Below are 15,498 nucleotides of genomic sequence, written 5' to 3'. Positions count from 1 at the left end.
CTTCATTTCCTACCCCCAGGCTCCTGCCTTGAGTTCTTGCCTTGGCTTTCTACATTTTTCAGGACTGTAACCTCTAAGCTTTTTATCAAAGCAACAGAAAGCAAAGCAGGACAGGTTGATTCTGAAAATAGATGGGGCTAACTTTTCTTAGACAAACTGACAGTTGCCTGATTTCCATTCATTTACTAATTATTTTGGTGTATGATTAAGAATTGTCTGTTGGACTGACATTTTCAGAAATGTTACACCACTAGCAATTCATAGACTGTCATTTGTCCTACATTTTTTTACACCTGTGTTAAATATGCCTCATGCACCAAAGATTTAAACAATAAGAGACTTTCCCTAAGAGTTGGGTCATTTGTCTTCACTCTGGTACTAACTTCATTATAAGGTAATGCATAATCTATCTGTTTTAGCTGCACCCTTTCCTGAAGAACATGCAGTTTACTAATCCTGCTGGAGAACAAGTGAATTTGGATGGAAAAATGAAATTGAACGCAGAGTATGACATTCTCAATTACTGGAACTTTCCAGAAGGTCTCAAACTTAAGGTGAAAGTTGGACAATTTTCCCCATATAGTTCTCTTGGTCAACAATTATCTTTATCTGATGATATGATAGAATGGGCTATCGGATTTACAGAGGTGAGTTGGGTATAATTTTAACACTTTGAACTTCATGTAATAAAACACATCTTACTTGAGCTACACCTACCCCAGAAGCTATCTGCAATAGACACCCCCTCATAAAGGAAAAAATAGTTTCTTCCAATGGAAGCTCACTTCAGGGCAGGCTCTATACCCAGGAAACTCAGTGGCACCAGTGGTACTTGGATAGATTTTTAAAAATCTGTCTTTTTATATCATATTTCTTTGTTTGGACACTTTTTGTCATGTTGGTCTTTAGCTAGAGTGTGTGTGTGTGTGTGTGTGTGTGTGTGTGTGTGTGTGTGTGTTCCTATGGTTTTGTTTTCAGGTTTGCTTGTTTTTTAAACAGAGAAAGAAAAGGGGTGGAGTTGAGTGAGTTATGAGTTGGTGGAGATCTGAGTGGTGTTAAGAGAATGAAAGTTTCATCATCAAAACATTTTGCATGAAAAGATTTAAAATAGTTTTTATATTAATTACCTATTTTTCTTGATGTTTTCTTTTGCAAGACATTTTTTGCAATTTTATATACCAATATTTTAAGTTTTCTATATAAATTTTAAAAGTATTATTGAGATGCTAAAAATAATATAAATATATAAAATATTAAATGATGTATTTTATATTATATAAGCTATACAATCTCACAAATATTAAAAATAAAATCACCTGTAAAACTGAAAAAATGTATTCTGGGTTTTTGCTTCCTAACCACTTACTCACATACCAAAATGCAAATTTTGGGTTATTGGGAGGGAGTGTCCAGAAACTTTAAAATTTTAAATTTTACTTTGTTTTGTTTTGTATATGTGTGTTTTGATTACATTTATGTCTGGGCAACACATGCATGCCTGGTGCTAGCAGAAGCCAGAAGCAGGTGTTGTATCCTCTGACATTGGAATCATGGAAGGCTGTGTGAGCTGCCATGTGGGTGCTGGGAGCTGAACTTGGTCCTCATAAAGAACACTCAGTTCTCTTAACCACTGAACCAACTTTCCAGCCCCGTAAACAGTTACTCAAATGATTTTTGACTTTAAAACCATTTTTAAGTAGATAAAAGCTTGATAAAATCAGCAGAAAATATATCAATTATCTTAATAAAAACATAAAATCTTGATAATTTTATAATACACACAACAGATTTATTTAAAACCAAAACATATTATATACTAGCATTTATTTTAATAGCAAAGTTAGTTCACCATTTCATATGTGTACAGTCATAATAAAAAGTTTATCATTTGCATACTAAGAATATTACTGAAGAACAAAGCTGTGGCAAGGATCCTACAGCATATTTAGAATTACTTTGATCAACATAAAACATTTTCTGGCATTTCTTTTTCTGACATATTTTGTTGTTGTTGTTGTTGTTTCTTTTTCTTTTTTTACTTTTTTATTTAAATTTATTTATTCATTTATTTACACTCCATATTTTACACACACACACACACTCTGTCTACCCTCCAACTGTTCCACATCCCATACCTCCTTCCTACCTGCCTGTCTCCAAGTGGATGTCCCCACCCCCCACCCAACCTGACCTCTAAACTCCCTGGGGCCTCAAGCCTCTTGAGGGTTAGGTGCATCATCTCTGAATGAACACATACCCAACAGTCCTCTACTGTATGTGTGTTGGAGACCTCATATCCGCTGGTGTATACTGCCTGTTTGGTGGTCCAGAGTTTGAGAGATCTCGGGGTTCCAGATTAATGGAGACTGCTGGTCCTTCTACAGGATAGTCCTTCTCCTCAGCTTCTTCCAGCTTTTCCCTAATTCAACAACAGGGGTCAGCTGCTTCTGTCCTTTGGTTGGGTGTAAATATCTGCATCTGACTCTTTCAGCTGCTTTGTTGGGTCTTCCAGAGTGCAGTCATGCTAGGTCCCTTTTTTGAGCGCTCCATATCCTCATTAAAAGTGTCAGGCCTCGGGACCTCTCCTTGAGCTGGATCCCTCTTCGGGACTGTCACTGGACCTTCTCTTTTTTAGGCTTCTCTACATGTCTGTCTCTGTAATTCTTTCAGACAGGAACAATTATGGGTCAGAGTTATAACTGTGAGATGCCCCCCCCCATTTGATGCCCTGTCTTCCTGCTGGAGGTGGGCTCTATAAGTTCTCTCTCCCTACTGTCCAGCATTTCATCTAAGGCCCCTCCCTCTGAGTCCTGAAAGTCTCTCACCTCCCAGGTCTCTGGTACATTCTGGAGGGTTCCCCCAACCTCCTATCTCTTAAGGTTGCCTGTTTCCATTCTTCCTGCTGGACCTCAGGGCTTCAGTCCTTTTTCCCTCACCCAATACCAGATAAAGTTCCCCTCTCTCTCTTCTCCCACACCCCATCATTTTCCCTCCCATGTTCTTCCCTCCCTTTGCACTTGTGATTGCTTTCTTCTCCATCCCATGTGGGACTGAGGCACTCTCATTTGAGCACTTCAGCTTGTTGACTTTTTTGAATTTTGTGGACTGTATCTTGGGCATTCTGTACTTTCTTGGCTAATATTCACTTCTTATTGAGTACATACCATGCATGTCCTTTTGGGTCTCAGTTACCTTACTAAGGATGGTATTTTCTAGTTCCATCCATCTGCCTGCATAATTCAGGATGGTCTCATTCTTAATAGCTGAGTAGTATTCCATTGTGTAAATGAACCACATTTTCTGTATCCATTCTTCTGTTGTGGAACATCTGGGTTGTTTCTAGATTCTCGTTATCACAAACAAGGTCACCATGAACATAGTAGAACACGTGCCCCTGTGGCATGGTGGTGTATCTTCTGGTGTATGCCCAGGAGTGGCATAGCTGGGTCCTCAGGTAGTACTGTGTCCAGTTTCCTGAGGAACTCCAGATTGATTTCCAGAGTGGTTTTACCAGTTTGCAGTGGAGGTGTGCTCCTCTTTCTCCACATCCTGGACAACATTTGCTGTCACCTGAGATTTAGATCTTAGCCAGTGTGTTTGGTGTAAGATGGAATCTCAGGGTCATTTTGATTTGCATTTCCCTGATAATAAGAACTTGGAACATTTCTTTATGTGCTTCTCAGCCATTCAAGATTCCTCTGTTGTAAATTCTCTGTTTAGTTCTATGCCCCATTTTTTTATTGGGTTGTTTGGTTTTTTTGGTGTCTAGCTTCTTAAGTTCTCTATATATTTTGTATATTAGCCCTCTATCTGATGTGAAGTTAGTAACTTTCTCCCCCCAGTCTGCTGATTTGTCCTATTGACAGTCTCCTTTGCCTTATAGAAGCTTTCTAATTTCACGAGTTTATCAATTATTCATCTTAAAGCATGAACCGTTGGAGTCCTGTTTAGGAAATTTCCCCCTATGCCAATGTGTTCCCACTATTCCTTCTATTAGTGTTATACCCTCAGTCATTGGGAAACCCAGACAAGCCCAAGAATTGCAAAGTCTGCTGCAATTTGCAAGAGAGCCTTTATTTCAAGTCTGGACTCAAATCGAAAGCCCCTCCACTGGCATTTGATAGCATTTGATAACGAGTCCAGAAAACACTGAGTTTATATACAGTGCAGTTAAGAATTCCTTGAATACCTAGGGTGAAGGGGAGTGGAAGCAGAGGATAGCCAGCAGGTTGTAACTCAAATACAATACCGTTTGGTGGGACAGGACTGAAGCTGATTTTTAGCTGAACTAATTTTTATGACCGGCCATAACTGTCTGTGACCTCTGATTACCTTTTCTCTATGATTTAAATGTGGGACCTTAATATTCTTTGAGTTTGTTATTTCTCTAAGTTCCCAAGTACAGGCATCTGGAGAGCTCGGCCATTTATCAGAGGGAAGGCTAGATTCTGGCGTCACATAGGTGGGGAGGCCATCTCAAGCTAGGATCTGGCTCCTTTGGGTGTTTTAATTAAGGGGGGGTTATGGGCAGTGCCATTCTAACACCGGACTGTGTTTTCTCGGAGCGTCCAAAGTGGGGAAGGGAACCCTGGGCTTGCTGCAAGGAGACTCAGTGCAGAAACCAGCTGCCTGCATACTGCGATTGCCACAGAGAGGGATGGGGGGGGGGAGGTTCTGCAGGAAAATATGCAGAGGCAAACCGTCTGTAAACAACACTGGAGTCTCTTTGGTGAAGCTTCCAAGAAGAAGGGCAATTGACCACAGAGAGTTAACATCAGTAATTCGGAGGCTACAAAATTAGATTCAGTGTATCTAGTTTTATGTTGAGGTCCTTGATCCACGTGGACTTGAAATTTGTACAAGGTGACAAATATGGATCTAGTTTCATTTTCTACATCCAGACCACCAGTTAGACCAGCACCATTTATTGAAGATGCTTTCTTCTTTCCATTGCATACTTTTGGCCTCTTTCTCAAAGATCAAGTGTACATAAGTGTGTAGTTTTATTTCTGGGTCTTCAATTCTATTCCATTGATCAAAATGTCTGTCTCTGTACCAATACCATGCCGTTTTTATCACTATTGCTCTGTAGCATAGCTTGAGGTCAGGATGGTGATCTCCCCAGTAGTTCTTTTATTGTTAAGAATTGTTTTCACAATTCTGGGTTTCTTGCCTTTCCAGAAAATTTGCGAATTACTCTTTCTAATTCTATGAAGAATTGTGTTGATATTTTGATGAGGATTACATTGAATCTGTAGATTACAGAATAGTCATTTTTACTATGTTAGTTCTGCAATCTTAGATCACTCCATTTACTGCACTCTTCTTCAATTTCTTTCTTGAAAGACTTGAAGTTATTGTCATATAGATCTTTCACTTGCATGGTTAGAGTTACCCCAAGATATTTTATATTATTTGTGGCTATTGTGAAGAGAGTTGTTTTCCTAATTTCTCTCTCAGGCTGTTTATTGTCTGTATAAAGGAAGGCTACTGATTTATTTAAGTTAATTTTATATCCAGCCACTTTGCTGAAGTTATTTATCAGCTGAAGAAGTTCTCTGGTAGAAGTTTTGGGGTTGCTTATATATACTATCTTATCATCTGCAAATAGTGATACCTTTACTTCTTCTATGTCAATTTGTATCCTCTTGATCTTTGTCTGTTGTCTTATTGCTCTAGCTAGAACTTCAAGTACTTTTATCATGAATGGGTGTTGGATTTTGTCAAATGCTTTCTCAGCATCTAATGAGATGATCATGTGGTTTTTGTCTTTGAGTTTGTTTATATAGTGGACTATGTTGATGGATCTCCCTATATTGAACCATCCCTGCATCCCTGGGATGAAGCCTACTTGATCATGCTGGAAGATTGTTTTGATGTGTTCTTGGATTCAGTTTTCGAGAATTTTATTGAGTATTTTTTGCATCGATATTCATAAGGGAAATTGGTCTGAAGTTCTCTTCCTTTGTTGGGTCTGTATGGTTTAGGTATCAGAGTAATTGTGGCTTCATAGGACGAATTTTGGCAGAGTACCTTCTGTTTGTATTTTGTGCAATGGCTTGAGAAGTATAGGAATTATGTGCTCTTCGAAGGTCTGATAGAACTCTGCACTAAACCCATCTGGTCCTGGGCTTTTTTTGTTTGGGAGACTATTAATGACTGTTTCTATTTCTTTGGAGGATATGGGACTGTTTAGATTGTTAATCTGATGGTGATTTAACTTTGGTACCTGGTATCTGTCTAGAAAATTGTCCATTTCATCCAGGTTTTCCAGTTCTTTTGAGTATAGGCTTTTGTAGAAGGATCTGATAAATTTTTTGGATTTCCTCAGATGCTATTGTTATGTTTCCCTTTTCATTTCTGATTTTGTTAATTAGGATACTATTCCTGTGCCCTCTAGTGAGTCTGGCTAAGAGTTGGTCTATCTTGTTGATTTTCTCAACCAGCTCCTGGTTTGGTTGATTCTTTGTATAGAGTTCTTTTTGTTTCCACTTGGCTGATTTCAGCCCTGGGTTTGATTATTTCCTGTTGTCTACTCCTCTTGGGTGAATTTGCTTCCCTTTGTTCTAGAGCTTTTAGGTGTGCTGTCAAGCTGCTAGTGTGTGCTCTCTCCAGATTCTTTTTGGAGGCACTTAGAGATATGAATTTTCCTCTTATGACTTCTTCCATTGTGTTCCATAAGTTTGGATATGTTGTGGCTTCATTTTCACAAAACTCCTAAACATCTTTAATTTCTTTCTTTTTTTCTTCCTTCCTTGACCAAGTTATTATTGCGTAGAGTGTTGTTCAGCTTCCATGTGTATGTTGGCTTTCTATTATTTATGTTGTTATTGAAGATAAGCCTTAGTCCGTGGTGATCTGATAGGATGCATGGGATAATTTCAATATTTTTGTATCTGTTGAGGCCTGTTTTGTAACCAATTATATGGTCAGTTTTAGAGAAAGTACCATGTGGTGCTGAGAAAAAGGTATATCCTTTTGTTTTAGGATAAAAATGTTCTATACATATCAGTTAAATCCATTTGTTACATAATTTCTGTTAGTTTCACTGTGTCCCTGTTTAGTTTCTGTTTCCAGGATCCGTCTAATGATGAGAGTGGGATGTTGAAGTTTCCCACTATTATTGTGTGCAATACAATGTGTGTTTTGAGCATTACTAAAGTTTCTTTAATGAATGTGGATGCCCTTGCATTTGGAGCATAGATGTTCAGAATTGAGGGTTCATCTTGGTAAATTTTACCTTTGACAAGTATGAAGTGTCCCTCCTTATCTTTTTTGGTAACTTTAGGTTAAAAGTCGATTTTATTCAATATTAGAATAGCTACTCCAGCTTTTAACTTGGGACCATTTGCTTGGGAAATTGTTTTCCAGCCTTTATCTCTGAGGTAGTGTCTGCCTTTGTCACTGAGGCGGGTTTCCCGTATGCAGCAAAATGTTGGGTTCTGTCTATGTAACCAGTCTGTTAGTCTATGTCTTTTTATTGGGTAATTGAGTCCATTGATATTAAGAGATTCTAAGGAAAAATAATTGTTGCTTCCTGTTATTTTTGTTGTTAGAATTGGAATTTTGTTCATGTTTTAGGTTCTTGTTTTAGGTTTGTTGAAAGATTACTTTCTTGCTTTCTCTAGATCATAGATTCCCTTCTTGTGTTGGAGTTTTCCCTTTATTACCCTTTGAAGGGCTGGATTTGTGGAAAGATATTGTATGAATTTGGTTTTGTCATGGGATACCTTGGTTTCTCCATTTATGGTGATTAAGAATTTTGCTGGGTATAGTAGCCTGGGCTGGCATTTGTGCTCTCTTAGGGTCTGTATGAGATCTGCCCAGGATCTTCTGGCTTTCATACTCTCTGGGCAGAAGTCAGGTGTAATTCTGATAAGTCTGGCTTTATGTGTTACTTGACCTTCTTCCCTTACTGCTTTTGATATTCTTTCTTTGTTTTGTGGATTTGGTGCTGTGATTATTATGTGACAGGAGGAATTTCTTTTCTGGTCCAAACTACTTGGAGTTCTGCTGGGTTCTTGTATGTTCATGGGCATCTCTTTCTTTAGGTTGAGGAAGTTTTCTTCTATAATTTTGTTAAAGATATTTACTGACCTTTCAAGTTGGAAATCGTCCTTCTTGTCTATACCTATTATCGTTAGATTTGGTCTTCTCATTGTGTCCTGGATTTCCTGGATGTTTTGGGTTAGTATCTTTTTCCATTTCACATGTTCTTTGATTGTTGTGTCAATGTTTTCTATGGTATCTTCTGCACTTGAGATTCTCTCTTCTATCTCTTGTATTCTGTTGGTGATGCTTGCATCTATGGCTCTGGACTTCTTTCCTGGGTTTTCTATTTCCAGAGTTGTCTCCCTTTGTGATTTCTTTATTGTTTCTACTTCCATTTTTAGATCCTGGATGGTTTTGTTCAATTCTTTCACCTGATAGTATGTGTTCTCCTGTATTTCTTTAAGTTATTTATGTCCTTCTTATAGTCCTCCATCATCATCCTGAGAAGTGATTTTAGATCCATATCTTCCTTTTCTGTTGTAATGGAGTATACAAGACTTGCTATGGTGGGAGAGTTGGATTCTGATGATGCCAAGTAACCTCAATTTCTGTTGCTTCTGTTCTTATGCTTGCCTCCTGCCATCTGATTATCTCAAGTGGTTATCCCTGCCCTCAATATATCTGATTGGAGCCTGTCCTTCCTGCAATCCCAGTTGAGTCAGGACTTCTCAGAGTCCAGGTTTCTTTGTGATCCTGTGATTTTGTGATCCTGTGATGCTGAGATTCTGGGTGTGTCAGAGTTCTTGGGAGTCAAACTTCCTCTGAGACCCTGAGATCCTGGTGTGACCAAGTTCCTGCAATCTTGGGTTCCTGGGATCCTAAGATCCTGGATGTGTTAGAGCGCTTGGAAGTGGTATCTCCTGTGGGGATCATGGGGCTGACCACTGAGTTCTAAACCAAGGTAGACCAGCGCTGACCAGAAGGAACCTGAGCCACTGGTCGGACAGGGTCCTGTGTCCATGCTCCAGCTGGCCCCAGGCACCCCTGGTTCTGTTGGAACAGATGTTGTGTATCACTCACCAGTAATCCTAAGATCCTGGGCGTGCTAAGACGCCTGTGGGGTGGAGAGTCCTCTTGAGACTGTGGGACTGCCCGTGGTCGGGCCCAAGGTGGCCCAGTACTGGCACCTGGCATATATTTCTTTTAGATGTTATTTCTTCTTTTAATTCTATGCTTTCAGGTTTGCTATTAAATTTCTAATGTGAGAGCTCTTCAATTTTTTGATGTAGCCACTTAGAGCTCTCAAGACTGCATTCTTTGTGTTGGATATGTTTGGTTATGTTGTCATTTTATTTTCATTCAATTATAAAATCTTTTTAAATTCCTTCCTGATTCCATTTTTCAATCAGTGGAGAGTTGTTCAGTTTCCCTAAATTTGTATACTTTATGTTCTTGATATCAAGCTTTAGACCTTGGTGGTCAGATAGAATAGAGATTGTTATGTCAATTTTCTTATATCTATTGAGACTTGCCTTCTGTCCAAATATATGGATAATTTTGGTGCACATTCCATCAACTGCTATGAAAAATTGTATATTCTTTTGTGTCTGAGTGAAATGTTTTTAAGATATCTGCTTGGTTCACTTGTGATGTTGCTTAATTCCAGCATTTTTTTCAGACCACTGGGCCTTCCTGTTAGAAAATGCTTTCCTGGTATCAGCAGAAGCAGTAGAGATAGGTTCGATTGGAAGCCTGATGGATTATTGGGAAAAGTTAAGCTGGGGCCACATGAAGAGGCAGAGTCTTTCCACTGTTTTTGTAATTATCACTCAAAATAAAGAGTTCCTTGAGGCATCTTCATCCATACTGTGTTCTACTTGTCCTCTTCCCCCACTCCTCTCCCTCATCCCCTGTCCACCTCCTGATAGCACTCTTCTTCTCTACAAACATCTGCTTCTGCTTGCAGGCGATACATATTCTTTAACCTATCAGACACTTTTGATTAGGCTGTCTTCTTCCTTTCCAATGGTGCGTTTTCTAGTTCCATGATCCATACCTCCCCATAAACATACACATATACACGTACACAAAAATTAACATGTATGCCTAGGGAGATGGATCAGTGTATGTGTGATGGCCATGCTATCATAAGGACTATTTAAAAAAAAAAAAAAAGCACAGGTAAAGAAGCTGGAGATGGCCATGCACATCTAAAACCTTGTAGTGTAGAACTTCCCAAAGAAAGAAGGGTCACTGAGGCTTGTTGGTCAACCAGTCTAGTTTAATGGTAAACCCCAGTTTCAGGGAAAGTCTCAGAGGAAAAAGATTGATAGGCCAGACACTGAATATATTCCTCTAGCCTTCATGCACATACATGTACCTGTGAACATATGCAACACATACATGCACCACATACATACAACAAACAGAAAAGTAATCATAAACAATTAAAGTTAAATCCTGGGTTCACATATAAGAGAAAACATGCAATACATGTCATTCAAAGTCTCACTTAAGTTACTTAAAACATTAACTCCCAATCCTATTTATTCCTACAATAGCCATTATTCTACTTTTTGTTATAGATACATGAAATCCTATTGTGTATAAGAACCATGCTTTCTTTAGCTCTAGATTGGTATTTAGCCTGATTCCATCAGTTAACTATTATGAATAGTGCAGCAGTAAACATGGATCTCAATGGTATATTGACTTAGACTGTTGGGGGTTGAATTAAGCTTATGTGAAGACTTAATGAATTTGTGGGCACAGGCATGGGAACAGCTAATGCTGCTGTTTCTCAAGAAGGAAATGTGGAATGCCAACAAATGTGAAAAGAAACACAGAAAGAAATACCTTTCACCTTCACCAATTTCTGAAGAATTGTTAGGTTAAATGGTGTTCCTGTACCTCAGACATTTTTCAGAAGAAAAATAACATTGTTGTGCTTCATGTAACCTTAAATATGCTAGCCTATGAATAATCAGACTTCCTTTATTAAATGTAAACTTGTAATTTACTATGAAGGGAAATGTAACAATAAAAATGAGCTTGGTGGTACAGTTTACACTTTTGAGACCTCTTGCCTAGAATCCCCTGATTTCCTATTTCAATTCTTTAGCATCGATAAAGAAAAGGAATTTGGAGGATGATGGTTTTTTTTAAGATTTATTTATTATATGTAAGTATAATATAAGACTGTAGCTGTCTTCAGACACTCCAGAAGAGGAAGTCAGATCTCATTATGGATGGTTGTGAGCCACCATGTGGTTGCTGGGATTTGAACTCTGGATCTGCTTCTTACCCATTGAGCCATCTTACCAGCCCAAGAAAAGGAATTTGGATCCCCTTTCATTTTAGACTCTTTGGAGTATATGTTCCAAAGTAGTATATATGAGTCAATGCTTCACTTGTCTTCAGTGTTCTTTGCTGGTCTTCACTGGTCATCACTGGTCTTTGCTGGTCTTCACTGGTGTTCATTTCATAGAGAGAAATGCACCCAAGAACTTCATGTGTTATCCCAGCTGATTCTTGCCTTATCTGCTGATTTGGTGGAGCCTTGCAGTTTCTGCTGAATTGAATCCCTCCTACTGATTCATGTTTGGTGTTGCTATTGGACTGCTGATATCTTAACATCAAAGAATGGAATCACCCCCAAAGAACTACTTATAAACAGACCCACAACCCCCTTTTCCTATAAACATTCTTTTTCCCCTATCTCTGTTCTGTGGGCTAGAGAAAAGGTTGAATTGTTCTAGAACTCTGAATAATATAGGCTTGGAAAAATCTAAGCTTACACATGTCCTTTTTGACAGAGCCAAAGAAAGATAAGAGGAGTGACTCCCTTTGGAATACAGAAAACAATTTCACAGGTCTGAAGAGTACTGAGAGCAAGCTTTGATATATCCTCCAGAAATCCTTTTGTTTATTCTGCCATGCCTAGCTGAAGCCAGAGTGTCATCTTTGACCAAGTCATTGGGCCTTGCACTTTGTGGGGATGGTGGTACTAACTTTGGACGCAATAGAGCCTACCTACACTTAAGAGTACTTTGTTTCCCACCATGAGACTCACTTGGAGAAAACTGTTTAGACTTGCAAGTGGCTCTTAACTGGAGATAGTTTTTGAGTTATGGATGGTGGTGCATGTCTTCTTCTCTCCGCTCAAGTATTCTGTGTGATACAAACCCATGTCAGACCTGTACATGTTACAGTCTCTTGGAATTCATATGCCTGCTTATTTTCAAAAGAGTGAGAGAAGTAGGCATCCCAGCACTCAGGAAGCAGAGGCCTGTGGATTTCTGTGAATTTGAGGCCATCCTAGTCTATATAGTGAGTTTCAGGGCAGCCAAAGATTTGTATAAAAGCCTTGACTCTACATCTAAAAACAAGATGGACACAGGGCTTGGCTGATCATGAAAACAGGATGTGGGAGTTTTGACCTTGCTTACCCCATGAACTCACCAGGAGGGTGTCGGGCTAGGATGAAGCCACAGGACACAGCTCCAGAGAGCATAGTCTAAGGTGCTGGGGACAGCCAGAGCTGGCTTGGGCGTCCCCAGGCCTGCAAGAAGGCTGCGGCCATCTGGTTCTCAGGCTCTTGGGCACTCAGGTGCCTCTGGAAGGCATGGAAGAGCAGAAAATGCAGTCAGGCCCTGAGGGCTGTATTTAGCCTGGGGCTGAGAGGGAAAAAAGGGGAGCTCCAGTTGGAACCCACGGGGATGAGTCCTTTGCTTGTCACTGGTGTCAGGCTTGGCTTGGGAGTGTAGAGAGGCCTTCTATGGGAGGTTAAACTCTTTAAGTGAAGACTTTCTCCATAGTTCCCCATGGCGAATCCCAATGAAAAGAGACAGCCCATGGTTTTAAGGCATTTATTGTCATGGCAAAAAGTGGATGAGTAAAACCATACCCCACTTCTCGGGGTAGGCCTGAGGTTAAATATATTTTGCAGAGAGGTGTGTCTGGAAAGGAGATTTGGTTGGCGAAATCCTCTAGGCCTTTAGGAACCTCATTAAAATGGAGATCTGTCTTGAGGCTATGTGACTACAGGTCACATCCTGTACCTGTGGAGGGGCTTGGGGTATTGCCTGTGACTGATGGCCACAAATCTATGGAGGGGTATGGGGGTGGAAGACTGTAGCTTCATGACAGGAGCCATGTGCCCAGGAGCAAGGCAAAATGCCTTCCGACAGTTGAGGATCACCATGGTTTCTAGCCTGTGTTCAACCAAGAACCAGGCTGCCTTTCAATGGTCCTACAAGGTTAGTTAATTCTGTTGGTTTCCTTGTGGTTTCCTTGACCTCTCTGGCTCCTTTAGTCCTTCCTCCCTCTCTTCCACAAGATTCCCTGAGCTCTAGCTAATGCTAGGCTAATGGCCTCTGCTTCTGTTTCCATCAGCTGCTGGGTGAATCCTCTTAGATGACAGTTATGCTAGGCCCCTGTATGCAAGTATACCAGAATACCCTTAATATTGTCATAGGTGGGCTCTCTCAAGGCATGGGACCCAAGATGGGGCAATCATTGGTTTGCCATTCCTTCATATTTTGCTCCATGTTTATCTCTGCACACCATGAAGGCAGGACAAATTGTAGATCGAAGGTTTTGTGGCTGTGTCCCCAGTCCTCCATTGGAAGTCTTTGCTGGTTACAGACAGTAGCTATTTCATGTTCCATATCCACTATTGCTAGGAGCCTTAGCTAGGGTCATGCTCATAGACTGCTGGGGTTTCCTTTCTCCTAAGATTTTTGCTCCTACCAGAGATGCCCCACACCCACTGCAAATCCCAGCTCCCTCTTCTAGTCTTCTCTACCTCTCTCCTCCCTGCAACTGATCCCTCCTGTTACCCTCCACACCCTGGCTCCTACCAAGTTCCCTCCATCCATTCACCCCCAATATCTATGGTATTTCCCATTCTCAGTGAGATTCAACACACACACCTCCCTTAGGTTTCCTTGTTACTTAGCTTCTTTGTGTCTATGGATTATAGTGTGGTTATCTTGTGTTTGATGGCTATTATCCACTTATAAGTGACTGCTTACCATGTGCGGCTTTCTAGTTCTAAGTTACCTCAGTAAGGATGATCTTTTCTAGTTCCATCTATTTGTCTGCAAATTTTATGGGGTCCATGTTTTTAATAGCAGAATTGCATTCCATTGTGTAAAGGTATTACATTTTCTTTATTCATTCTTCAGTTGAGGGACATCTAGATTGTTTCCAGTTTCTGGCTATTACAAATGAAGCTGCTATGAACATAGTTGAGAAAGTATCCTTGTGGTATGATGGGGGATATTTTGCATATATTCCCTGTAATAGTATAGCTGGGTCTTAAGGTAGAAATATTTCCAATTGTCTGAGAAACTGACAAGTTGATTTCCCAAGTGGCTTTACAAGTTTACATTTCCACCAGCAATGTACTAGTATTCCCTTTGCTCCGTGTCCTCACCATCAGGAGCTATCACTTGAGTTTTTAAAATCAGCCATTCTGACATAGGTATGATTGAATATGAGTTGCTTTGATTTGCATTTCCCTGATGACTAAGGATGCTGACCACTTCACAGAGTGCTTCTTGGACATTAGAGATTACTCTATTGAGAATATTCTGCTTAGCTCTGTACCCCATTTTAAATTGGGTGATTTGGTTTGTTGTCAAATTTCTTGAGTTCTTCATATATTTTTGGATATCAGCTCTCTGTCAGATGTAGGATTGATTAAGGTCTTTTCCCATTCCATAGGCTGACATTTTGTCCTACTGACAGCATCCTTTGCCTTACAGAAGAATTCTTGATCTTAGTGCCTGAGCTATTGGTGTTCTGTTCAGGAAGTTGTATCTTGTGCCACTTCTCTTGTACTAGATTTGGTATAACTGGATTTATGTTGTGGTCCTTAACTCATTTGGGCTTAAATTCTGTGCAAGGTGATCAATACAGATCTAGCTGAATTCTTCTACATGCAGATATTCAATTAGTCCAACAACAGGATTGTTTTAGCTATCTTGGGTTTTTGTTTTTCCATATGAAGTTGAGTATTGGTATTTTACTGTCTTTAAAGAATTGTTTTGTAATTTTGATGCAAATTTCATTAATTTGTAGATTACTTTTGGTTATATGGCCATTTTTACTATGTTAATCCTACCAATGCATGAGCATGGAAGATCTTTACATCTTTTGATATCTTCCTCATTTTCTTTAAGACTTGAAGTTCTTGTCATACAGATCTTTCACTTGCTTGGTTTGAGTCAAACCAAGGTATGATAATTTGTGACTATTGTGAAGGGTATTGTTTCCCTAATTTCTTTCTCAGCTCATTTATTGTTTGTATAAATGAGGGTATTGATTTTTTTACATTTTTTGTTTGTTTGTTTTTAGCCACTTGGCTAAAGGTGTTTATTAACTGTAGGAGTTTCCCGGTAAATTTTTTGAGTCATTTATGTATACTATCATATTATATGCGAATAGCAATATTTTGACCACTTCCTTTCCAATTTTTATCCTTTTGATATCCTTTAGTTG

At 39.6% G+C, this 15,498-nt stretch overlaps 1 protein-coding gene across 1 annotated transcript in view; it reads left to right on the top strand.

The window, feature by feature from the left end:
• The window catches only part of LOC110300074 (vomeronasal type-2 receptor 116-like), a 45,842-nt gene that overhangs the window by 17,804 nt on the left and 12,540 nt on the right, over nucleotides 1-15,498 (top strand). Inside the window, exon 3 of the mRNA XM_021170121.2 lies at nucleotides 420-647. Within this exon, the coding sequence (XP_021025780.1) occupies nucleotides 420-647 (228 nt within the window). The remainder of the gene's footprint in view (nucleotides 1-419; nucleotides 648-15,498) is intronic.

Source organism: Mus caroli, chromosome 8, assembly GCF_900094665.2.
Source record: "Mus caroli chromosome 8, CAROLI_EIJ_v1.1, whole genome shotgun sequence".
Taxonomy (NCBI): domain Eukaryota; kingdom Metazoa; phylum Chordata; class Mammalia; order Rodentia; family Muridae; genus Mus; species Mus caroli.
The sequence above is the reverse complement of the archived record's forward strand: the minus strand, read 5'-3'. Positions and strand labels throughout refer to the sequence as shown.